Genomic DNA, 26,700 nt, shown 5'->3' with positions numbered 1-26,700 from the left:
CCCAAAAAAAATCACCAACCTCAATATTTTGTTGACAATTTTGAAAATATGTCACCATTTTCATACTACAGTGCTGCCCGTTTATCTTGATATCCCTGTGACCAAAGTAATATTGTTGACTTAAGCGAATGTTGAGATTTGTCGGGGGGATCTGATAAAAAAAAATCAAATTTTGCATACAAGCGAAATTCATAATAAGTAACCTATCATCAGTGAGTAGGATTCACACTGAGAGAAAATAAGCAATGGAAATTCTGATTAATTGAAGACAAAACTAGTATGAAATACATGTATGTATTGACAGCTTACAATTGTGTAGAAGAATCTATAATGTATAAGGTACTGTACATGTGTATAAAAATCCATGAATTCGAGTATGGATCACATGTTAGAAAATTTATTTATTATTCACATCCTGCTTGAAAACACAAATAATTTGTATGTATTAACAAAAAAAGTCCTCACTTGATCTGTATCCCATTGTCAACAAACACACACTAAACAATTCACTGAGATATTCATTTTTGCCATTAACACATGGCTTTTTAGTTGTTTACATGCTACATGCACATAGCCTAGATTTTGGTCAGCTGGAGGCAGCTATCATCTTATCAAGGCTGCCAAGAAGATGAGGCTGTTAATAGGGAAATGAAAATACATGAAAAGATTAAAATATTTAACAAACATCTTTGCGACCAGATATATATGGTCTCAGAAGATTATGATATAAAAATGCACTGTTAAGATGCGTTTATTGATGTGAAGAAAGGATTTGTTTATGTAACAAAAGATAGATTCCAGTCAGTTTTATATCCTAGTTTGCAGCTTCCTTTCGTGGTGCCTGTGAATTTCTCCACCCCAAACCAAAGATTGTATATACACGTTTAAACAGCCAAAAATATATTGCTACCAAAAATATCGTCAGATGGTATATTTTGTCACTAATAAGTAAAACAATCACAATTTGCAACATTAACAAAGCCCATCGCCATCTCTGAGACAGATTGTACATGTCAATGTATGTAGACATTAAAATACATGAGAAAATTTGTCTTCTTGAGAGGTAAATAAATTGTGACCACATAAAGAACTTTCAATCTTTTATAATGCAGAAATAAACAAATTTATACTTGCTTCAGAAATACATGTATATATTAATAATATTTTATACTTTATTTGACTTTCAACTCAAGAGTTGTACCAACATTGCATCTAGACAAGATTTGTCAAAAACTGTACGACTTGCCTTATGTTCATACCTCCATAATACTTACCAGTGTTCATTAGAACATACAACCTTAAGTGGAATTGTATCATTTTGTTGTCTTTCATTTTTTTGTATAGCATGAGGGCCAGAATTAAATTTGTATTAGTATATTCTTCCAGATTTCATATACAGCAGTGTATGGTATGGCATGAGTGCCAGATTTAGGTGCAATATTATTATTCTATTCTCTTTTAACATACAAGTGTATGGAGTCGCATGAGTCAGAAGTACTATCATTCTGTCCTCGGGTATAACACTGTATGATTTGGAATCAGTGCTAGCATTCATTTTTATATTTTCATTCAATTTCTTGTTTTCAGATAGAAGTGTGTGATATGACAGTCCAGGAGGACCAAGTTTTTCATTATGATGGAATAGAATAGATTGTGCTGTTCTTTCTGTTTCAGGTATAGCAGTGTATGGTGTGGCATGGGGCCCAGATTCAGATCAGGTTCTGTTCACAAATGGAAAACAGCTGGTTATTAAGTCTCTTCAGGTTAATGCCAAACCCACAATGGTATGCAACTTGACCTTTTTTAGTTTAAAATAGTGTATTTTGGGGCACACAGTGGGGTATGCAACTTGACATTTTTTAGTTTAAAATAGTGTATTTTTTGGCATACAGTGGTATGCAACTTGAATTTTTTTCAATTTAAAATAGTGTATTTTGGGGCACACAATGGTACGCAACTTGTTATTTTTTCACGTTAAAATAGTGTAATTTTTGGCACACATTGCTATGCAACTTGACATTTTTTAGTTTAAAATAGCGTATTTTTTGGCACACAGTGGTGTGCAACTTGACTTTTTTTCACTTTAAAATAGTGTGATTTTTGGGCACAGTGGTATGCAACTTGACATTTTTTAGTTTAAAATAGTGTAATTTTTGGCACACATTGGTATGCAACTTGACATTTTTTAGTTTAAATTAGTGTATTTTGGGGCACACAGTGGTATGCAACTTGACATTTTTTAGTTTAAAATAGTGTATTTTGAGGCACACGGTGGTATGCAACTTGACATTTTTTAGTTTAAAATAGTGTATTTTTGGGGCACACAGTGATATGCAACTGGACATGTTTTAGTTTAAAAGAGTGTATTTTTGTGCAGGAAAACAAAGGTCTTTGCTGCTCATATTTGAATGTGTGTTATACAGGAGCAACATTGTTCCTTGCCATTTTGTGAATAGCAGGGAACATAGGGTTCATGTTTCTGATTGTCCATTCCACATAAAGCTGGGAAGGGGGAGGGAGCCAACATTCTTAAAGCTGTTTAACATAAGTGGATGAAACTTGGAGTGAGACATTAATTGAATTTGCTTGTTTCTCACATGCATTGATCAGTGCCATATATGATTATATCTGGTTAATTAGTAAATATCTGATCTGTAATTGTTGCTAATCAGTGTTGCTTTTTTAAAATTGATTTATTGATTGATACAGAAAACAACATTTATATTCAAATAAACATTTTTTTTAATGATTTCTTTAAAAAGTTTATGGGATGTTTTGTACCAGAATGCATGCATTTTAACTTAATTTGTCAGACTCTCATTCTCATATGTGGAACAAAATTATTACAGTAGTTCAGCCATACTTGTTTTTATAAGGAATTTCTCATCAAATGTATTTCAGGAAGATTTACTTCCCTTGATTACTCTTGTTATAACAGAGGAATAACATTTTTATTGTTTAAACAATATTGCTTTCAAAATTGACGGGTTATTGATGTGACAGGATTTCCTTTTACTTAGATTTGAAGTCAACCCATGTTGCTATTTTATTGAGTGTTGCTAGGCGGTCCCTACCTATTTCAGATTCTGTGTATGATTTATTGGTAAACCTAACATTACAAATGAAAACATTCATTTTGCATGCATCTAATCAAAATGACTGTTGCTTATATCCATAACAGACATACTGGGTTCTCCCATTAGTCCAGTACAGTCAACAAAATTATGCTCTTTTATTGCTTTGTTACAGTGGAAAGCACATGAAGGAATCATTCTGGTCGTTGAATGGAACCCAGTTAATAACTTCCTCTTGTCAGGAGGTGAAGACTGTAAATACAAGGTATATATCATGCATTCCTCACCTGCTTTAGCAGCTAGTGTAACAATATGGGAATCACTCTTTCAAGTGGTGGATGAATTGTTGTGAAGGTGAAGATTTTGTGTGAACGTTTTTGAAAGTCTTGTAGGATTCATTTCTCAGGGAAACCTCATGTTCTTTGGATTTAATTTCTTGGTTTGCAGGGGTTGAAAAATCTCTGATAATCCACTTGTCCAGACAGGCAAGAACTAGACATTTAAACTCTTACTTAACCAGCTATTATGGAGATATCAAAACTGACACTGTTAATGACCTAGATTTGATATTGAAAATGGTTGTTTTCTAGACTTGTTCTGTGACCCCTCTAACCCCAGTTGTAAGTAATTACAAATTGAGCCTGGTTTGCTCCCCTGATTAGAACTGAATGAATAAAGCAGAGCACTTGTATGAGTTTTATGAAAACAAATGGAAGACAAGTACAAAGTATTGACTTTCAATGGACATAATAACACTATTGTCAACAGATCATTTTGTTATATGCTTGCCATAATAACACTATTGTCAACAAATCATTTTGGTATATGTTTGACATAATAACACTATTGTCAACAGATCATTTTGGTATATGCTTGACATAATAACACTATTGTCAACAAATCATTTTGGTATATGTTTGACATAATAACACTATTGTCAACAGATCATTTTGGTATATGCTTGCCATAATAACACTATTGTCAACAAATCATTTCGGTATATGCTTGCCATAATAACACTATTGTCAACAAATCATTTTGGTATATGCTTGACATAATAACACTATTGTCAACAGATCATTTTGGTATATGCTTGCCGTAATAACACTATTGTCAACAGATCATTTTGTTATATGCTTGCCATAATAGTACTATTGTCAACAAATCATGTTGGTATATGCTTGACATAATAACACTATTGTCAACAGATCATTTTGGTATATGCTTGCCATAATAACACTATTGTCAACAAATCATTTTGGTATATGCTTGACATAATAACACTATTGTCAACAGATCATTTTGGTATATGCTTGACATAATAACACTATTGTCAACAGATCATTTTGTTATATGCTTGCCATAATAATACTTTTGTCAACAAATCATGTTGGTATATGCTTGACATAATAACACTATTGTCAACAGATCATTTTGTTATATGTTTGCCATAATAACACTATTGTCAACAGATCATGTTTGTATATGCTTGACATAATAACGCTATTGTCAACAGATCATTTTGTTATATGCTTGCCATAATAATACTATTGTCAACAGATCATTTTGGTATATGTTTGACATAATAACACTATTGTCAACAGATCATTTTGTTATATGCTTGCCATAATAATACTATTGTCAACAAATCATGTTGGTATATGCTTGACATAATAACACTATTGTCAACAGATCATTTTGTTATATGCTTGCCATAATAATACTATTGTCAACAAATCATGTTGGTATATGCTTGACATAATAACACTATTGTCAACAGATCATTTTGTTATATGCTTGCCATAATAATACTATTGTCAACAAATCATGTTGGTATATGCTTGACATAATAATGCTATTGTCAACAAATCATGTTGGTATATGCTTGACATAATAACACTATTGTCAACAGATCATTTTGGTATATGCTTGCTATAATAACACTATTGTCAACAGATCATTGTGTTATATGCTTGCCATAATAACACTATTGTCAACAGATCATTGTGTTATATACTTGCCATAATAACACTATTGTCAACAGATCATTGTGTTATATACTTGCCATGATAACACTATTGTCAACAGATCATTTTGTTATATGCTTGCCATAATGAGGAGTATATGGTGAATATGTTGTTGGTCCATCTGTTTGTGAACATTTTGATTTCTACACAATAACTTGAGGTTGGCTTTTTTTTTATGCCATCTACAGTTTTTACCGGGCTGTGTTAATGACTTGCACTTATCAAAACCTTATCAACTGAGGTTCAAAAGTTCAAAGGTCAATGTCACTTTGACAGAAGAAAGAAAATTTCCTTGTAAAAACTCTAGTTCTATACCACTTATAGTTACCAAACTTTGTGAATGGCTTGCACTTGGGGTAAGGAAGATTTTTATTGATTTTGAAGCCAAAGGTTAAAGTCAGTGTGACTAAAAGAAACAAAATGGTTTCCATACAGTAACATTCATTCTACATCACAGACCTGGGACCGAACTTTATGATCACTTGCAGTTGCAGTAAATCAGAAGCCTATCAGTTGTGTGGCCAAAGGTCAAGGTGATTGATTTCTGCACAAAATATTATTGATGGCTAAATAGAGGACTATTAAATATAGTGTGTGCATATAATGAACCATTCATGGGACTCTTGTTCCTTGACACTAGTCTTCCCTGAATTAGAAATGGGCAAGTTATTGGAAAATTGACTCAACTACTAAAAAATTTCACTTGCTATTTTGAGTTAGGCCAATGACTTTTGAGTCCCTAGTTTATTAAATATACGTAGTGTCAAGAACAAAATACTTTTTGAAAGTACAGTATGTGCTGCATTCAAATTTCATCAAAGTGTGTGGCAACAGTGCCACACATTTCCATTATCTTGTCATCTATGAAAGTACAGAATGTACTGCATTGAAATTTCATCAAAGTGTGTGGCAACAGTGCCACACATTTCCATTATCTTGTCATCTATGAAAGTACAGTATGTGCTGCATTCAAATTTCATCAAAGTGTGTGGCAACAGTGTCACACATTTCCATTATCTTGTCATCTATGAAAATACAGTATGTGCTGCATTCAAATTTCATCAAAGTGTGTGGCAACAGTGCCACACATTTCCATTATCTTGTCATCTATGAAATATAAGACAATTTGCTGGAGACATATTCTCCTTAAAGATTGCAGCACATTGAAAAAATGTAACCAAGTGTTGCTTGGTCAAAAAAATCAATCAGGATATGATCAGTTAATACGCAGAAGAGAAAATTTCGCTTTAAGCAAACAAAAATTTTAAATTTGAAACTCTGTAGATGTTACATTCTGTGTTTTATAACTTCACGTCCTTTTTGGATGCTTTTTGCAAAGGTTAAGCAATACTGTAATTTAACAAGTCTTCTAACTCAAGGTCAGGGGCCCCAAATAGCCGAGTGGTCTAAAGCGCTCACCGTTACGGATCACTGCCATCTCACCTCTGTCTGCGTGGGTTCGAGTCCAAGGCTTGGCTAGCGTGGGTATGTGGGAAAGCCTGCCAGTAGCTTCTTGTGGGTTGGTGGTTCTTCCCTGGGTTTTCCAGGGTTCTTCCTCCACCAGTTATACTGGCTACCATGTATAGCCTATCTTGTGTTGAAAAATGGCATTAAACCCTAGAACAAAAACAACTCAAGGTCTTTATCAGTTGTGATGTCTTTTCCACAATGATGTACCATGCCAGAATTCTAGACATTTATTTGACTCTTCAGCTCAGTCACATAAATACTTGGGAAATCTTCATTGCGCTACAATCAAATATTTTATGATCATGAATGAGGTCAAGTCTATAAGTGCTGTTGTAAATGAACTATTGGCACGTGAAATAAAGTGGTGAGAATTATTCTGACACCAAGTAACAGATGAGGTTCTCTGTAGAAATGAAGGTATGTACCACTGATTGTTAACTTTAAAACTGGTATGTGTAGTAGTATGGGAGAGGGGACCAAAGGTGATAGAGATCAGATACCATAGATGAAGTCACATACATATTATGCAAGGTTCTTTATACTGTTACCAATAGACCAGCTGTATGTTTTGTAAAGGTGGCTGAAGTTATGGAGAGCATACAGTGCTGATAGGCATCGCTTAGAGTTAACGAGACTGGTTTGTAATCTGTCACTTTCTTCCCATTTCAGTAAAGTTGTTTTTACCAACAAATTTCACAGATTCATTGGGATTTGTTTTGCATAATTTTTTACTATGATTCCTGTGCCTTCTCTAGCAGATATTTTAACTATTGTGTCCATCGTGATGACAACATTGTCTATGGTCCTAGCATCTATAATGTGAAGATTTTGTTTTTCATGATTAAGTTCATGGTGATGACAACATTGTCTATGGTCCTAGCATCTATGATGTGAAGATCTTGTTTTTCATAATTGAGTTCATGGTGATGACAACATTGTCTATGGTCCTAACATCTATGATGTGAAGATTTTGTTTTTCATGATTGAGCAGGTCTTCAGCAAGTGGTGAAATGGAAGATACCACTTCTCAAAATCAAGCAATTGTTCATTTGGTGGTGAAACATGGATATCACTTTTTCCAAATTAACCATGTGTTTAGCAGGTGGTGAAACATGATTATCACATTTTTAGCAGTTGTCATAGTTACAGGGTTATCAATATAAAGATTTCTTTTTGTTAAATGTTTTATGTTAACATTTTTGAAAGTCATGTTCAGTGATTTGCCAAAGTTTGAGGGTGAGACTTAGCATTCCACAGAAGAACTGGTACAGTTTTAAAGGATTGTGTTGTTATATGTGACTTTTTTTTCAGGTATGGGACACGTACAGTCGGCTTATGTACAGCAGCTCGGCACATGACTATCCCATTACATCCCTTGCCTGGACACCAGATGGGGAACTGTTTGCTGTTGGCTCCTTCAACACACTGAGGCTTTGTGACAAAGCAGGGGTTAGTTAACTGAAAAATGTATTGATAAAACATAAAGGGTACAAGGATAAAGACAAATCAGTACTTGCTTCTGGTACATCTTATTTTAAGGTTAAAGATTACATGATATCAGTACTCCAGCACTCTACAGCAAGGCCCATTTGTATGATGTAGTGTCTCACATACTTTGGACAGGAACATGGCTTCCCAGCATTACAAAGCAAAGCCCATGTGTATAATTTAGTCTTTCACATGCTGAGGACAAGACCATGGCTTCCCAGCACACCACAGTAAGGACCATTTGTATAATGTAGTCTCTCTCATACTGTGGACAAGAACATGGCTTCCCAGCACTACAAAGCAAAGCGCATTTATATAATTTAGTCTTTCACATGCTGAGGTCACAAACATGGATTCTCAGCACTCCACAGTAAGGACCATTTGTATAATGTAGTCTCTCATACTCATGATAGGAACATGACTTCAGTTGAACTGGCCAAAATTGTAAAGTTCTTTTATTGTTACTAACTTTTTTTCATTTACTTTTAGTTCTTCATTGATAAGAACTAATCATTATGCTACTTGACATCTTTTTGTTTTGAGTCACAATTTGTAAAATGTAGTGCTCTCCAGATTCTTTTTGCTGTCCGGTCTCTTACCAATCTCATTTGCATACATTGTTTGAACATTCCAACTCATTTGCTTTTTAATTCCCCATTTGTTCTCTACCCTCACTATCTGCCATCCACCAAGCCTAATCAATATATCAATTTTGATCAGAGATCTCGAACATCCCTCATTTGTCATTTGGTACAATTCAGTTAGTGATATCAATTATTGATGACCTAATCAGCATACAAATGATATGTACATATGAATTACATCCCTTGATCATGCTGCCATGCATGTCAGTCAGAACAATTCAATTCAATTAATTATCTACCACCTGATTAGTTTACAGATGATATATAAATATCAATCATAGACCTCGAAAATTCCCCATGTTTTTCAGTTGGACCAATTCAGTTAGTGGTTTCAGTTTGTTGACTACCTCCAGTATAGGTGATTAGTATTATTCTGATCATGGTTTCTAGAGAAACCAATAGTGTATGGAACAGCTTTTACTGCCAGTAATTGTCTCAACTGAGTTTTCTGTCATGATAATAGCCAATGTAACTTAATGCTAGCAACAGTGATCACCACAGATGCAGTTGGATTAATTAAAATAAATCCTTTGTAAATTTGAGCAAAATTGTTTTCTTTTAGTTTTCTGTAAATGTGTGAGAAGCTTGATTTAATTAGATGCACCAGTTGAATTTACCTATATATCTGTTAGAAGAACTTTGAACAGCTGGCACATTAGATCAGCTGCCAGTTTCATATTTGTAATTGAGGCAACACTGTACCTCAGTATAAAGTACACTTTTTATGACTCCCATGAACAGTGTTATGAGTGAGTACTGCTGACTGAAATTGCTCATAATCCTTGTGCTTATCCTATTTTTCGCGGCTTGTTTTTGTGAGTTTGTAACTTGCCACAGTACAAGGTTTCCTGATTGCTTTTTTCTCTCATGAGTGTTATAATGAGTGAACACTGAAATTGCTCATAAGGCTGGACACTTTCATTACTTGGACACTGGTCATTCAGGGCTGCATTCATGTGCCTGTGACCCGTATGTTTTCTTTGGCACAAGAAAGTTCCTTCCATGATGCCTATCATCATCATCACTGGCAGCTCAATCTCAGGAGACCATGCAAGTAGCGCCCTTGGAGTTTCGTCTGTCTCTGGGGGTTTTGGCATCGTCTTCTGTGGCTGCACAGGCCAATGCGCGAGTGACAGTCCCTACTGCAGTTGGTGCAAACATATTGGGAAGTCTGAGTTGCTGGGGTTGCTGCCACACTCTTCTTTCAATCACATTTCTCTGCTGCCAGCTGGCCTCTCCTCACATCAGCGACTGCTGTGCCCTTGCGCACCATCAGTCTCCAGGTGCCACTGTCCTTGGCCTGCACTTACCAGCCGTCGGGTGAAATGTTGCATGCCTTCTTGTCCCTCTTGTACACATTCTTGAAATGGAGTGAGGGGTGGCCGTCTCTTCTGGTGCCAGTGGCCAGCTATCCATATAGGATGTCCTTTGGCAGCCTCCCATCTTTCATGCGCCGGACGTGTTCAACCATCAAAGGCGGCATTTACTCAGCAGGGAGTACATGCTGGGGATACTTGCATGCTGCAGAATCTTGCTGTGTGGGGCATGGTCTTGCCAGCCAATTTTCAGGATACGTTTTAGGCACTGCATATAGGAATTGAGCCAGCTTCCCACTCGCCAAAGTTAAGCGAAGTGTCTCTCACAGCCTGTCTTTTCCTGGTGCCATATGTCATGCTTAGCATGGTCCCCACCAGCAAGGACAAGATGAGGATCCTGACGTCTGGGCAGCTTAGGATCTCCATACTCCATGCCCAGGCTTGCGCCCTGGAGAGGACACTCCAGCCTCACTCCTTATTGAGGAAACATGGAAGCTGGCAGTCTACAGGTTATAAGTCCCACCCAATTGGCGTAGCGAAGTGGCACTACAGGTCAGCTTCAGTGGTGGGAGGGATCATTGTGTCCCACTGGCCGACTACTGCCCACCTCAAGCCAGGCTGCACCCGGTCAGTAAGGTATTGGCCCGCCAATGTCTGCCTGCTCCAGTGGATGCTTGTAGCTCAGTGTGTTGCTCAGTATGACAAGCAGACGGAAACTCCACAACAGACAAAAGAAGGAAGAAACCAACAAAGAAGACCCCAGCTCTTCGATTCGCAATCTGGAACGTGCGCACCAAGTGCACATGCATCTCTGATGACATCAGGGAGGTAGATGACACCAGGAAGGCGGCCATCATCGACAGAGAGCTGACCAGACTAAATGTCAGCACAGCTGCCTTCCAGGAAACCAGGCTTGCCTCCAGCGGTACCTTAGAGAGGAAAACTACACATTCTTCTGGAAGGGTCAAGAACCAGCACGGAGTTGGCTTCACCATCAAAAATACCCTCCTGGCCTCGGTTGAGCCATTCTCGGGGGCACTGAGCATCTCTTGTCCATCTGCCTTGCCACTGCTGCAGGTCCTGTCAACATCCTCAGTGTCTATGCCCCCACCTTCACGTCTTCAGAAGACCAAAAGGATCAGTTCTATGTGCAGCTGGACGAACAGATCAAAGCATGCCCTAATGACGAGCCACTATTCTGCGGCTTTAATGCCAGAGTAGTTGCAGACCACAAGTAATGGCCCACCTGCTTCGGACATCATGGCACTGGAAAGACCCACGAAAACGGTCAGAGACTGCTGGAGATTTGCATCTACCATGACCTGTGCATTACAAACACCTTCAGGTGTAAGCCACAACACAAAGTTCATGGGAACACCCCAGGTCTCGTCGCTGGCACGAGCTCAACTTGGTCATCACCAGGCGCTCTGCCATGAACAGTGTCCTTTCCACCAGAAGCTACCACAGTGCAGACTGTGACTCCGACCATGTCTTCATGAGCAGCATGGTACGCCTACAGCCACACACACTACACTGCTCCAAACCAAAAGGTCGCCCTCGCATCAACATTGCACAGATGTCAATCCCCACCAAGGTGGAGGATTATGTGTACACCCTGGACCAGGCTCTCCAGGACCTGCCAGAACACGATGCCACGGCCAAGTGGAACGTCATGAAGGGTGCCATCTACAGCACAGCCATGTCCCCATTTGGCAAGATGGAATGGCTCAGTCAGGGCTGGTTCAATGCACACCTTTCAATGATGGAACCAATAATCAAGGACAAACGAAAAGTATTCATAGCTTTAAAAAAATTCCCCAAATGAATGGACGCTCACTGCCCTCAGAAGTGCCTGAAGCACCACCCAATGCATTGCTAGACAGTGCATGAACGAGTACTGGCAACAACTGTGTAAAGGAGAATCCAGCGCAGTGCCAAATCTGGAAACATCCAAGGCATGTACAGTGGCATCAAGAAGGCCCTACAGCAAAAGGGGTCGCCCTCCTGAAATCTCTGACAGGAGAGAAGATCACAGACTGTGAGCAACAGATGGCCAGATGGATGGAGCACTAATCAAAGCTGTACTCCCAAGAAACGTCAGTCACCGATGCGGCCCGTAGCAGCATACAAAACCATGGAGGAGCACGACAAAGTGCCCACCTTAGATGAGCTCAGCAAAGCCATCAACTCCCTCCCAAACAACAAAGCACCAGGTAGCGACAGCATCCCGCCAGAAGCTATCAAACATGGCAAACCAACATTGTTTCAGCCGCTGCATAAGCTACTCTGCCTCTGCTGGGATGAGGAAGAAGCAGTCCCACAAGACAAACATGATGCCACGATTGTGACCCTTTACAAAAACAAGGGCGACTGCAGTGACTATTGCTCCTGAGCATCGTTGGCAAAGTGTACGCCCGCATCCTCCTCAACAGGCTGCAGCTGCTGCCAGACCATGAATACCCAGAATCCCAGTGCGGCTTCAGAGCAGGCAGGTCGACGACAGACATGATCTTCTCCCTCCGGCAACTCCAAGATAAGAGCAGAGAGCATGGTCAACCACTCTACATCATGTTCATCGGCCTTCACCAAGGCCTTCGACCTGGTCAGCAGGAAGGGTCTATTTGAACTTCTCGGGAAGATCAGCTGCCCCCCAAAACTCTGCAGCTTGATAATCTCTTTCTATGTCGATATGAAGGGAACAGCCCTGTATGATGGATCCTTCTTAGACTCCTTCCCCATCAACAGCGGCATAAAGCAGGGCTGCATGCTGGCGCCGACCCTTTTTGGGATCTTCTTCTTCCTGCTCCTGTCCTACGCCTTTGGATCATCCACTGATGGCGTATATCAGCACACCAGGTCCGACAAGAGGCTGTTCAACCTGGCATGACTGCTTTCGAAGATCAAAGTGAGGTCGGTGCTCATCAGGGAGATACTCTTTGCTGATGACATGGCTCTTGTGACCCACACAGAGGATGCCCTCCAGAGACTGGGAGACCGTTTCGCTGATATCTGCAAGCAGTTCAGGCTCACCATCAGCCTGAAAAAGACAGATGTCAGCACACAAGATGCCGCCACTGCCCCATCCATCAAAATCGATGGTGTCACCCTAGAAGCAGTCAACAACTTTACTTACCTGGGATCAACCATCAGCAACACTCTCTCGCTTGATGTGGAGATGGACAGAAGGCTTGGAAACACCATCATGGCCTGACTAACAAAGAAGGTGTGGGAAAACAACGTGCTGACAGAGCACACCAAGATCCAATTCTACCAGTCCTGCGTTCTCAGCACCCTCCTATATGGAAATGAGACCTCGAGCAGCTACATATAAAAGACCCCAGAAAATAAAGAAAAAAAAATCATTACAGTTGATTTTATGCTGAATCGGGCATATCCTATGCTTACTGAATATATTATGCTCTTTGCCAAAGAAACATAAGATGATCATTTTCAATGGCTGACATTAACCTCTTTTTTAAAAAAAAGTAGTTTAATCACCAGTCGAGGGCAATCCATGATAATAAATTAATTCTTTTAATATAAACACTGCTGCTTTTATTTCCAAAGTATTGTACAGATGGGAAAATTTAGATACAGATTTTTTTTTAAAACTCCATATAATGGAGAATGTTTACTTGAGGATGAGGAATTCAATTCCCAATATGAAAAGGCTTGCATCGGGAGAGGCAGATAAGGAACATATGCACTTAGGAAAATTATTGTTTTCTTCTTCTGAAATATATATTCCCATTTCAAGCATTCACTTTGAATCTGGCTTTGAGTCAGACTCCAGAACAGTTTGTTATAACTCCTTGTCAACCAAAATAATGATAACCTAATCAGTGGGTAATGATTATTTTTGTGGACTCAGAAATTCTAGACAACTATGATTTAGTTTGACTCTACAACACATTTTTTTAAAGACTATTTACTGTGATAGTGTTATGGGTTTGAATAATTTCTTCAATAAACAAGAAACAGTTAAGGTTTTTGTGGCACCTTTTTTTCTAAATGTCCCCACTTTATAACCTAGTAGGGGCTATTGAGCCCAACTTTTTTTTCATTCCTGGAATGAACACTGCTTGGATTGATTGAATGTGCATGATTTCGTGTATGAGAAACCAGTCCGTCAGATGTTATCCACTAAGCTCATGCTCATTTATATGGGGGACTGCAGCATTGATTGATTTATCGGTTGGTATATAGCGGTACATTACCACACACAAGACTGTTTATTGTACTGGCCATGTCTGAAACAGGGAAGCAAAAGGTCAAAAAGACATGTACACTATCTATAGGAGTAACATATGGGAGAGTTTTTTTATTCTGTCGTGTTTACCATTCGTTACATTGCCCTCATGTCCCTCTGAAATATTTTAAAGTTTACATGACAATAAATGGTGTACAGTACAAGACACGCCACCACTAATTGATGCCTGCCTATTATCGATCAGCTACATCACATAAACCTTTTATTAAACTGACTTAATTACATATTGTTGGCTTCAGGCATTAAAAATTTGTCCTGTATTTTATGATTGTTGCAGTTATATGCAAAACTTAAGCTTATACAATATCAAACCTAATATTTGTTCTGAATCAGAACTTCATGACGACCAGCATGAAACACTTTAAAGATAATCATATTCCTTGATAAAATTATTTCACAGTTGACATTTTTGTTACTTGATTTTATTGCAGTGGTCCTATGCTTTAGAGAAGCCCAACACTGGAAGCATCTTTAAACTTTCCTGGTCTAGTGATGGTACACAGGTGGGTGGGGCTTGTGGAAATGGACAAGTTCTCATTGGCAATGTGATTGAGAGGTATTTAAAAATATGCTGTTTTTGACGTTTCCTTTCAAGAGTTATCGTATCTCCTGAGGTGATATAATTGAATAATATTTAATAAAGATGTGCTTGTGACCAAAATAGAGACAACCTTGAAATGACAAACTTGCCTAGGATGTATAATACATCAGCCTTCTTTATTGTACTTTGCATGTGTCTATATGTCTCAGTCTAACATCTTTCTGTGACCAGTCACTTGTTGAAATTGACACAACCAACATCTGGGAGGAGAGAAACAGAAGATTGGTATGTCACATGGGGAAGTAAATAGTATTTTGTTTGGCCTGGGCTTATTTGTAAGAATATTTGAGATAGAATTTGAACTGATGAAGTTTGCCTTGGAGTTCAGAAATACACACTTGGCAAGGTTGTACAGTGGCTGACATGCAGTTGTCAGTATTCAGTAGAGACTCTGTGGTCAGATGCACTTCTAGCACATAGAACTTAGTGCTATTGTTATACACCACAAGATCATTCAGTACTCGACTCAAATAAAAGTGACATTTACTTAGATAGACATTTTTAAAGTTAAGATTAATGCTGAATCTAAAGTATTCAAAAAAAATTCTCCTGTCATGCACCACCAAACCCCATACCACAGAGACCTGTCCCACCCTTCCTAGCCATATTCTGTGAAGGCAGCATGCAGTGCTGCTCATTTATGTCTTCCCTTTCCTATCCAGTCATACCCTCCATCTGTTGTCAGTTTTATTTCTGCTCAGTAACGTTTTAAGGACTTTTTTTAAATATAAAATCTGTTTTGGTATCAGGTTTTGCATTTTTTTAAAAAGGACAAGTTTGATTTTCAAACCTTTTAAATATTTTGACCAATTTAATGGCTTCAGTTTAATTTAGAACTTTTCATATTAAACCTAACTTTCACTGAATACACCAGAGGGCATATGTGTTATATGGACAAGTATATGTTTTTTTATACTCCCTTTCATGTGAACTCAGATAGTCTTGCAGTTTTTGACAGATTTTCATGAAACGTGGCAAATATGTTCATTACCTGAAGATGTACATGTTGACAAATCACTTTGATTCCACAATTTTGTAAGAGTTAATGCCCGTTGTATTGGCATCTAAATGCTGTGTATTTTTCAATACAGCTAGTCATTATTCAGAGTACACCACTCCCTCGATAACTTGCGCCCTGATAACTTGCGATCCCGTTTATAGCATGGGGTCAGGCATGGATCCCATTTTTAAACCAGAAAATACCCCCAAAATTGATCCCTATTTGTTGAATTAGGTCATACAATTTGTTAGATTTTCTTTCCAAATGACATTCCTAGTACACCGTAATTAATGATGTGTAAGGAAATTTCAATCAATGAAAATGTCACTTACGCCAAATGGAGGCAGTATTTTAATAAATAAATACAAATTAAATAATTTTTTTATCAATTGAAATTTGTGTTCTGGTTCTATCTCTTAGTTCCTTTTAAGCATAATCATAAGTAAATGTGTCCTGTTGAAATTAAACCTGAAATGTGTCAATCTACCGTAACAGCTATGTCCACAAGCATTTCTCTGAGAACCTAATTAAGTGCCGATCGTGTTTTGATAACTGACTTCCCGAAGTATTTGTTGTATTGTTGCACTGAATTAAAAGCTGGCCTCCTTTGTATTATCATGTTAATTATGTCTTTTGAATTGAATAAAGAAGGTGAAATAAAAGAAAAGTTCAAAGGCACGAAAATCCAACAAACTTAAAATCTAGCGGCCCCGGTCATATGTCGGGTGAACTCCATTTGATCAGTTGATCACTTATAAATGTCTTTGTATATGTAACGTAAACTACCTTAAATTAACCGACTCTTTCATAACTGTGATCAAAGATAACAAGGCAGCCAAGCGAAATGAATACTTAGAAAAATACAGAGCATGATTTCACAGATACGGACCATTGTGGGCAAGTGAGTTTCAGAGAATTCTTGAACTGGCACCTAGTGATATCCTCAAGGATGATAAGACATTTCATTATTACTTCCAGTGAAATCACGACATCAATATTGTACTAATTGAACAGTAATAAAAAATTGAGTTTCGACGTAGACGATTGTCTCACGAAAAAATGACGCGTGTTTTTGAAAAAAATGGAATCTTGTTTTGGTGGGGTATCAACAGTTAGTCTGTTCCCTGCTCTGCGGACTCCCGATTTGGTAGGATAATATTAAAGACCACTATGGGAACCAGACTCATCAAGAAAACAAAAAGCAGTGAAGTAATACACAGATTTTTTCGTGTATACGTGATGGTTGTTGAAATCAGTTGGAATGATCTTTCATATGTTGGACATTTTGAAAATAAATGTTATTTAAACACAATAACAAACAACTTCATTAGAAAAATCGCGTTATTAAAAATTTTTATCGACGTGATTGTAAAATGAGGATTCAGTCAATAAACAGTCCAGTTCCCTAATGCCACTTCCCCCACAGTTTTCTATATGTCAACGCGATTTTCAATTTTTATCGGTCCCTTGGTAACTTGCACCTCGCTTATAGTGCGGCCTATGTTTGTATACCCAGTTTTGCGAGAGGTATCGAGGGAGTGGTGTATATCAGTGAATTATTTCAAATGCTGTGGTGTTCATCTGAAAATGCAGATATCAACAAATCACTTTGATCCCATGATTTTTCTTTAATTAATGCCATTTTGTCTTGCAATTGAATGCATTGTGATCAAATCTTTTGAAAGCATCAGTTTTACAGTGTATGAGAGATTGTTATGAAACTCTGAACATATTGTGGTCATCATCCATGTCAATAAATCAGTTCTCTTAATATTTTTTTAAGTTATTGTCCTTTTTGCCCGGTTGCTGAATGCATTGTAAGGCAGAATATTGTGAGCACAACTTGTTTTGCATTTTTTATTCACTGTGACACTTGGTATATATTACAGTCATCATCTAAAGAGACACATGTTGTCCATTCTTTGTGCTTCCAAAATTTTTCATTGGAGATATTTCCTTTTTGACTTTGGGCTATTCCAGCAAAGAATAGTTGCAACCAGTCAAGTTACTCTCGTTATGGATTATTTATCTATAGATGCAGTTTAGAATTCGAGTAACCAGGCATGTATTTTTAAAAACCTGCCCTTCCTGGATACCATGTGTGTTTAATGGAGCAGCCCTTGCAGTTGGATGCAGTGTATAACAAAATTTTGTGAATGCAGCTACTCACGCATTTTAGTGGATTGCATTGAAACTTAGTACATGCCATGGTCATCATCAGAAGCTATGCATGTTAACCAGTAATTGTAGTTGCACTATTTTCAGGAAAGTTATATATTTTTTATCTTTTGTATTATGCTTATCTCCATCAATGGATTTGGCTGGGATGCAGGAGAGATGGGGGTATATTTTTGTTAGGAAATTTGACCCCATTCCTGTAGTCCTTTTTTATTTGTACGGTCCTAGCTCCAATTCAAAGGCTTGGAAGATCTGGGATTTATTATAACTACTGCATTTTTAATATTCTTTTTATCAACAGGCACATAGAATGGATGAACTTTGAAGCCACCGTAGTTGCCAGTAAACAGATTCGTGTGAGAAATGTAATGAATGAAGCAACAGAAAAACTGGACTTCAAAGATAGGGTTGTAAAGGTCTCACTTTCATTCAATCACCTAGTAGTGGCAACAGCATCCCAGTGTTATATCTACAGGTAATATTGCATTGCTGCAGGTACATGAGCTAATAGCTAAGAGATTCAGTTTTCTAAGTTAAGTCAAATAATGAAAACACTCCTGGATTTCTTGGTATCAAATCTTTCTCAAGATGTTGGATAATAAGAGTACCAGTGGCAGAGACCCTAAATATTCAGCATTCTGATTGGTTAGAATATATTAGAGTAATATTTGAAGTAAAGTTTTATGACCTGATATTTGGGGTTTCTTCTTGAATTTTTTAATTTGTCTCAGATGGTGCCTATCAGGGAAACCTTGTTTTGAATATGCTTTACAATAGACCCATGGAGAAAACCCTGTTTTGAACATGCCTGAAGGTGATTTATGGGAAAGACAATGTTTCAGATATGCTTCAAGAGGGATCAATGTGAGAGATGTTGTTTCCAACATGGTTCAGAAGGAGTCCATGAAGGACACCGTATTTTAACTGTCTCTGGTGGGGCCAATAGGAGAGACCTTAAACATGCTTTAGAAGGGGACTATAAGAGAGCCTTGCTCTGAATATTCCTTGGAAGGGGTCCATGGGAGACCATTAGTTTGGACGAAGCCTGTAATGAGTCCCATGGAAGAGACCCTGTTTAAAATATGCTTTAGATGGGTATCATGGGAGAAACATTTGAATGTGCCTCAGGACACATGTATAACACACTATTTTTTAATGTCTCTGTTGGGGCCCATGGGAGATAATGAGTTTTAAATATATCACAGAAAGGATCCTTGAAACTCAGCCTCTTATGAATCTGTCTCTGATGAGGCTCATGGAAGAGACCTGTTATAAATATGCTGTAGATGGGGTCCATCGAAGAGACCTGTTATAAATGTGCCTTAGATGGGGCCCATGGAAGAGACCTGTTTTAAATGTGCCTTAGATGGGGCCCATGGAAGAGACCTGTTTTAAATTTGCTTTAGATGAGGCCCATGGAAGAGACCTGTTTTAAATGTGCCTTAGATGGGGCCCATGGAAGAGACCTGTTTTAAATTTGCCTTAGATGGCACTCTTGGAAGATACCTGTTTTAAATATGCCTTAGATGGGGCCCACGGAAGAGACTCTGTTTTAAATAAGCCTTTGATCAGGATCTCAAACACACGAGGCCCATGGAGTTAATTCATGCAGCCCATAACGACACCCAGAATTTGTAAAATAATAATGCAGAAAAAGGATGCAGTGATGTAGCCCTCAGGCCAATGTACTAGTCTGCATGTGGCCATGTGGTGATTTGAGTTTGATACCCCTTCTTTCGACAGCATCTATGGTAAAGACCTGTTTTAAATATGCCTTAGATGGGGCCCATGGGGAAGAGCTGTTTTAAAAATGTCTTAGATGGTACCCATGGAAGAGACCTGTTTTGAATATGTCTTAGATGGGCCGCATGGGGAAGACCTGTTTTGAATCTGCCTCAAATGGTACCCATGAGAAAGACCTGTTTTTTATTGCCTAAGATGGGACCCATGGGGAAGACCCTGGATTTTTTTAAATCTGCCTCAGATTGAGCCAAAGGAAGAGACTTTGTTTAGCTTACAGTTAGTTGCATAGGAAACAAAATGAATCCACACTCTGAGACCCTTAGTAGTTTAGGGAACAACCATTGAAATTATTTTTAACTTTGCATATGGATTGCCAATGTGGGTATGTGAGAAAGCTTGCCAGTAGCTTCTCATGGGTCAGTGGTTCTTTCCGGGGTTTTCCCAGGTTCTTCCTCCACCATTAATACTGGCCGCCATGTATAGCCTATCGTGTGCTGAAAAATGGCGTTAAACCCTACAACAACAACAACAACAACAACAACAGCATATGGATTGCATTTTTACACATTTTAGCTATATGGCCTGTAATATCCAAAATTAGTTTCTATGCATCATTGAGTTTCAAAATCAATCGATGATATCCTAGATTATAAATTATATTTCATGAAGCATTTAGTACTTGTACTTTTTAACCAGTTTTTACTGTGCTACAAGGCTCACTTTTTTATAGGTCACAAATAACTTGACCTACTCAGAGACAAACCTAAATGCAATGCTGCATGTTAAAATGTAAACCAAAAGACACTACCATAAAGATGGATGGATTAGATGGGTGCTTGATGATGATAAAAAATGGATTGTTCCATTTATGCAAGATGAGGTCATTGTGCCGGGGTTTGTAATGAAACATAAAATCTCCATTTAAAATAGATAAAAGCACCATGTCCTTTATTACTTGTAAAGACAAAGGATAAAATACCTAGAATCGAATAAAATGACTTTTTTAATTCGTCAGTGAATGATCTGAAAAGGTACGGGTTGAGAGACCAGAAGGAAGAACAAAGTAGGAAGTACTGTCTTGGGCAGGGGATGATAGGGACTTATTGGGCAGGGGATGGTAGGGACTTCTTGGGCAGGGGATGATAGGGACTTCTTGGGCAGGGGATGGTAGGGACTTCTTGGGCAGGGGATGGTAGGGACTTCTTGGGCAGGGGATGATAGGGACTTCTTGGGCAGGGGATGATAGGGACTTGCCTAGTTGAAGCAATGATCTTACACAAGTATGAAGGCTTCTTTCAGAAAAGAGAGAGAGAGAGAGGGAGAAAGAAAGAACAAATTTTGTTCCTCCTTTGTAAATGGGGACACATCAGATCAAGAAATATCTGTCTGTGTTTGGGGGAGGAGGTACAGTAATTTAACAGGTTCACAAGATTGTGCAATAAAGTAGAGTACACACTGTGGATCCAGTTAAACAAAACATTCAAGGAAGATTTCATCATTACAAAGTAAGGGGCATTTTGGTCATTTATTTCATGCTCAGATCAAACTAAACATGGCATGGATAGAAAAGTATAGGTCTGTATTTTGTACTGAAATCAACCTAAATATGGCATGGTTAGAAAAGTATAGGTCTTTATTTTGTGTTCAAATCAACCTAAACATTGCATGGATAGAAAAATATAGGTCTTTATTTCATATTCAAATCAACCTAAATATGGCATGCATAGTAAATTATATTTCTTTAGTTCATGCTCAAACCAGCTTAAACATGGCATGCATAGTAAAGTATAGGTCTTTATTTCAAGCTGAAATCAACCTAAACATGGCATGGATAGAAAAGTATAGGTCTGTATTTTGTGCTCAAATCAACCTAAATATGGCATGGATAGAAAAGTATAGGTCTGTATTTTGTGCTCAAATCAACCTAAACATCGCATGGATAGAAAAATATAGGTCTTTATTTCATATTCAAATCAGCCTAAACATGGCATGCATAGTAAAGTGTAGGTCTTTATTTCATGCTCAAATCAGCCTAAACATGGCATGCATAGTAAAGTATAGGTCTTTATTTCATGCTCAAATCAGCCTAAACATGGCATGCATAGTAAAGTGTAGGTCTTTATTTCATGCTCAAATCAGCCTAAACATGGCATGCATAGTAAAGTATAGGTCTTTATTTCATGCTCAAATTAACCTAAACATGACATGCAACATGACATGCATAGTAAAGTATAGGTCTTTATTTCATGCTCAAATCAGCCTAAACATGGCATGCATAGTAAAGTGTAGGTCTTTATTTCATGCTCAAATCAGCCTAAACATGGCATGCATAGTAAAGTATAGGTCTTTATTTCATGCTCAAATCAGCCTAAACATGGCATGCATAGTAAAGTATAGGTCTTTATTTCATGCTCAAATCAGCCTAAACATGGCATGCATAGTAAAGTATAGGTCTTTATTTCATGCTCAAATCAGCCTAAACATGGCATGCATAGTGAAGTATAGGTCTTTATTTCATGCTCAAATCAGCCTAAACATGGCATGCATAGTAAAGTATAGGTCTTTATTTCATGCTCAAATCAGCCTAAACATGACATGCATAGTAAAGTATAGGTCTTTATTTCGTACTCAAATCAACCTAAACATGACATGCATAGTAAAGTATAGGTCTTTATTTCATGCTCAAATCAGCCTAAACATGACATGCATAGTAAAGTATAGGTCTTTATTTCGTACTCAAATCAGCCTAAACATGACATGCATAGTAAAGTATAGGTCTTTATTTCGTACTCAAATCAACCTAAACATGACATGCATAGTAAAGTATAGGTCTTTATTTCATGCTCAAATCAGCCTAAACATGGCATGCATAGTAAAGTATAGGTCTTTATTTCATGCTCAAATCAGCCTAAACATGGCATGCATAGTAAAGTATAGGTCTTTATTTCATGCTCAAATCAACCTAAACATGGCATGCATAGTAAAGTATAGGTCTTTATTTCATGCTCAGATCAACCTAAACATGGCATGCATAGTAAAGTATAGGTCTTTATTTCATGCTCAAATCAGCCTAAACATGGCATGCATAGTAAAGTATAGGTTTTTTTTTACTGCTCAAATCAACCTAAACATGGCATGCATAGTAAAGTATAGGTCTTTATTTCGTACTCAAATCAGCCTAAACATGACATGCATAGTAAAGTATAGGTCTTTATTTCATGCTCAAATCAGCCTAAACATGGCATGCATAGTAAAGTATAGGTCTTTATTTCATGCTCAAATCAGCCTAAACATGGCATGCATAGTAAAGTATAGGTCTTTATTTCATGCTCAAATCAGCCTAAACATGGCATGCATAGTAAAGTATAGGTCTTTATTTCATGCTCAAATCAGCCTAAACATGGCATGCATAGTAAAGTATAGGTCTTTATTTCATGCTCAAATCAGCCTAAACATGGCATGCATAGTAAAGTATAGGTCTTTATTTCATGCTCAAATCAGCCTAAACATGGCATGCATAGTAAAGTATAGGTCTTTATTTCATGCTCAAATCAGCCTAAACATGACATGCATAGTAAAGTATAGGTCTTTATTTCATGCTCAAATCAGCCTAAACATGACATGCATAGTAAAGTATAGGTCTTTATTTCATGCTCAAATCAGCCTAAACATGGCATGCATAGTAAAGTATAGGTCTTTATTTCATGCTCAAATCAGCCTAAACATGGCATGCATAGTAAAGTATAGGTCTTTATTTCATGCTCAAATCAGCCTAAACATGACATGCATAGTAAAGTATAGGTCTTTATTTCATGCTCAAATCAGCCTAAACATGACATGCATAGTAAAGTATAGGTCTTTATTTCATGCTCAAATCAGCCTAAACATGGCATGCATAGTAAAGTATAGGTCTTTATTTCATGCTCAAATCAGCCTAAACATGGCATGCATAGTAAAGTATAGGTCTTTATTTCGTACTCAAATCAGCCTAAACATGACATGCATAGTAAAGTATAGGTCTTTATTTCATGCTCAAATCAACCTAAACATGACATGCATAGTAAAGTATAGGTCTTTATTTCATGCTCAAATCAACCTAAACATGACATGCATAGTAAAGTATAGGTCTTTATTTCATGCTCAAATCAACCTAAACATGACATGCATAGTAAAGTATAGGTCTTTATTTCATGCTCAAATTAACCTAAACATGACATGCATAGTAAAGTATAGGTCTTTATTTCATGCTCAAATCAGCCTAAACATGGCATGCATAGTAAAGTATAGGTCTTTATTTCGTACTCAAATCAACCTAAACATGACATGCATAGTAAAGTATAGGTCTTTATTTCGTACTCAAATCAGCCTAAACATGACATGCATAGTAAAGTATAGGTCTTTATTTCGTACTCAAATCAACCTAAACATGACATGCATAGTAAAGTATAGGTCTTTATTTCGTACTCAAATCAACCTAAACATGGCATGCATAGTAAAGTATAGGTCTTTATTTCGTACTCAAATCAGCCTAAACATGACATGCATAGTAAAGTATAGGTCTTTATTTCATGCTCAGATCAACCTAAACATGACATGTTTAAATCAATTTCTTCTCAATTTAAAATTTCTTGTCAACTTGAGAAAGTGTGTTTACTTTATCTCTATTTATTTCAGCACAAAAAATTGGAATACACCAATGATCTTCGATCTTAAAGAAGGCAATGTGACACTTGTGAAGCAGGCAGAAAAGTAAGAGATTTATTAACAACAGTTTTAATAAGATCACAAATACATGTGTGTGTCAATCAGGGTCCAGATCTTAAGAGAAAGTAATCTTGTTTTCAAGGCATTTTCTCACATAAGGTGAACCTTTGTAAATTACTATTCTGGAGTCTTATCAAAGCTTTTCATTGGTGCAACACTTATTCAGTGCTATCCATTTATTAATTCTAAAATATCTGATTCAGGTAATGGAATTAAAGAATAATCTTCTGACCAGCATTTTCATTTCTAATGAGACTGATTGACTCGAAATTTAATATTTTAGTTGGAGTTGTACGTAGAGTCTATCTTGATTATTCAGCTGATAATTCTGTTAAAGTTTATGCAAATCAATTTTAAGTTAACAATGCATGCAACATATTACACCTTTCTATCAAAAATATTTTCCAGGCATTTCTTGCTAGTGGATGGTGCTGGTGTATATGTCTATTCATATGATGGCAGACACGTGTGCTCTCCCAAATACCAGGGTTTACTTGCGGACATCCTCAATGACCAGACAGTGTCTCTTAGCAATGATACTGTGGCTTTAAGAGACAAGGCAGATGAAAAAGGTTAGAAATACAGTCAACCTGTAAGAGAAATCACCTTGATTTAACAGCCACCTGATTTGCACAATCTTGTTGATGGGACCTCTTCAACCCAACTATGTCAATTTAATTCTTCCTCTGTTTATTTGTATAGTGCTCGGCGAACCTAATAATCAATTATTGTGTTAGAGGAAGGGTTTGTGTGCTTGATTATTGCTCAGTCTAGTTTTAAATTCCTCTAATGCACTCTCTTGAACACAACTTTCATGTGTTAGCTAACGATGAGCCATAACTATCACTTTCTTGGTGCCGATAATTTTGTCGGAATTAAGACTGTCAGCTAAAACTTTGTATTAAAGTATTTTGAATCAGGTACATCGTTTCAGAATGCAGAATCTTTGTTGGTGAATTAAATAATGGGTGACTTCTATCCTTTTGAAGATTTAACCTATTACAGCAAGTTTTTATAGTGATAATGTGATTTGTTACAACTCTACGGTCTTAAACTCTACGGTCTTAAACTATGTAATAGAAAAAGCAAAACCATCAAGTTTAGTAAAATTAAAAAAGTATGTTAATTCTATAAGTTATGTGTAAATTTAAGAGAAACTTACAATATTGTGAAGACCACTCCAGTGGCCTAATGGTTAGACCATCCACCTCGGATGCAGGAGGTGGTGGGTTCGAACCCTGGCTGAGTCATACCAAAGACTTATAAAAATGGTACTAACTGCTGCCTCACTTGGTGCTCAGCATTAAGAGTTTATTGTTAGGATTGGTCAGCCTGGTGTCAGGATAATGTGACTGGGTGGGACATCATGATACATGTCTGCGGCATGATGACCCATGCACACACACACACAATATTGTGTTGTTTTTGTTGTAGAGTTCAACGCCATTTTTCAGCACAAGATAGGCTATACATGGCGGCCAGTATTAAAAGTGGAGGAAGAACCCGGAAAGAACCACCAACCCACGAGAAGCTGCTGGCAAGCTTTCTCACATACCCACATTGGCCTAACCCTAGAGAGACTCGAACCTATGCAGACAGAGGTGAGATGGTAGTGCTTCATAACGGTGAGCACTTTAGACCACTTGGGAGGCCCCCACAATATTGTGAATTATATCCCAAATAGTTTTATTACAAGTCCAGAAGTAGAGTGTCCCAAATGAATTCTAATAGTCCTGAATGTGCTGATTTACCAGTAGTCTTGAATAGTTTGATGTATCACAGTGAAATGATCCAGAATGGGTTCTAATGAATTCTTCATAATCCCAGAATAATGTATTAGTCCAAAAGTCAATGAGTACTTTGTAATTTCAGTGAATAATTTTTTAATACATAATTCCTCTCAAATTATTACTGAACACAACTAAAATTGATTCCACAAAGACCGAGTTAAGATAGGAATTAATAGATTTGTTGATCAGAACCATGATATAAAAACCTAGACACAGTAAGATGACCAAGATGTGGGCCATTTTCCCATCAAATTCCCTTTCAAATAAAACCTGCAGTTACTTCCCATGCACATCCGTACCAATTGTACTGATGGTTGACTGGCTTTTATGTCAGT

At 37.5% G+C, this 26,700-nt stretch overlaps 1 protein-coding gene across 1 annotated transcript in view; it reads left to right on the top strand.

The window, feature by feature from the left end:
• LOC149800366 (intraflagellar transport protein 80 homolog) overlaps nt 1–26,700 on the top strand; it is a 169,791-nt gene that overhangs the window by 16,041 nt on the left and 127,050 nt on the right. Inside the window, exons 5-11 of the mRNA XM_089960015.1 lie at nt 1,675–1,784; nt 3,250–3,339; nt 7,883–8,020; nt 14,721–14,845; nt 18,370–18,543; nt 24,486–24,560; nt 24,984–25,147. Of these exons, the coding sequence (XP_089816141.1) occupies nt 1,675–1,784; nt 3,250–3,339; nt 7,883–8,020; nt 14,721–14,845; nt 18,370–18,543; nt 24,486–24,560; nt 24,984–25,147 (876 nt within the window). The remainder of the gene's footprint in view (nt 1–1,674; nt 1,785–3,249; nt 3,340–7,882; nt 8,021–14,720; nt 14,846–18,369; nt 18,544–24,485; nt 24,561–24,983; nt 25,148–26,700) is intronic.

This window comes from Sinohyriopsis cumingii, chromosome 5, assembly GCF_028554795.1.
Source record: "Sinohyriopsis cumingii isolate HCF-2022 chromosome 5, ASM2855479v2, whole genome shotgun sequence".
Classification (NCBI taxonomy): Eukaryota; Metazoa; Mollusca; class Bivalvia; order Unionida; family Unionidae; genus Sinohyriopsis; species Sinohyriopsis cumingii.
The sequence above is the reverse complement of the archived record's forward strand: the minus strand, read 5'-3'. Positions and strand labels throughout refer to the sequence as shown.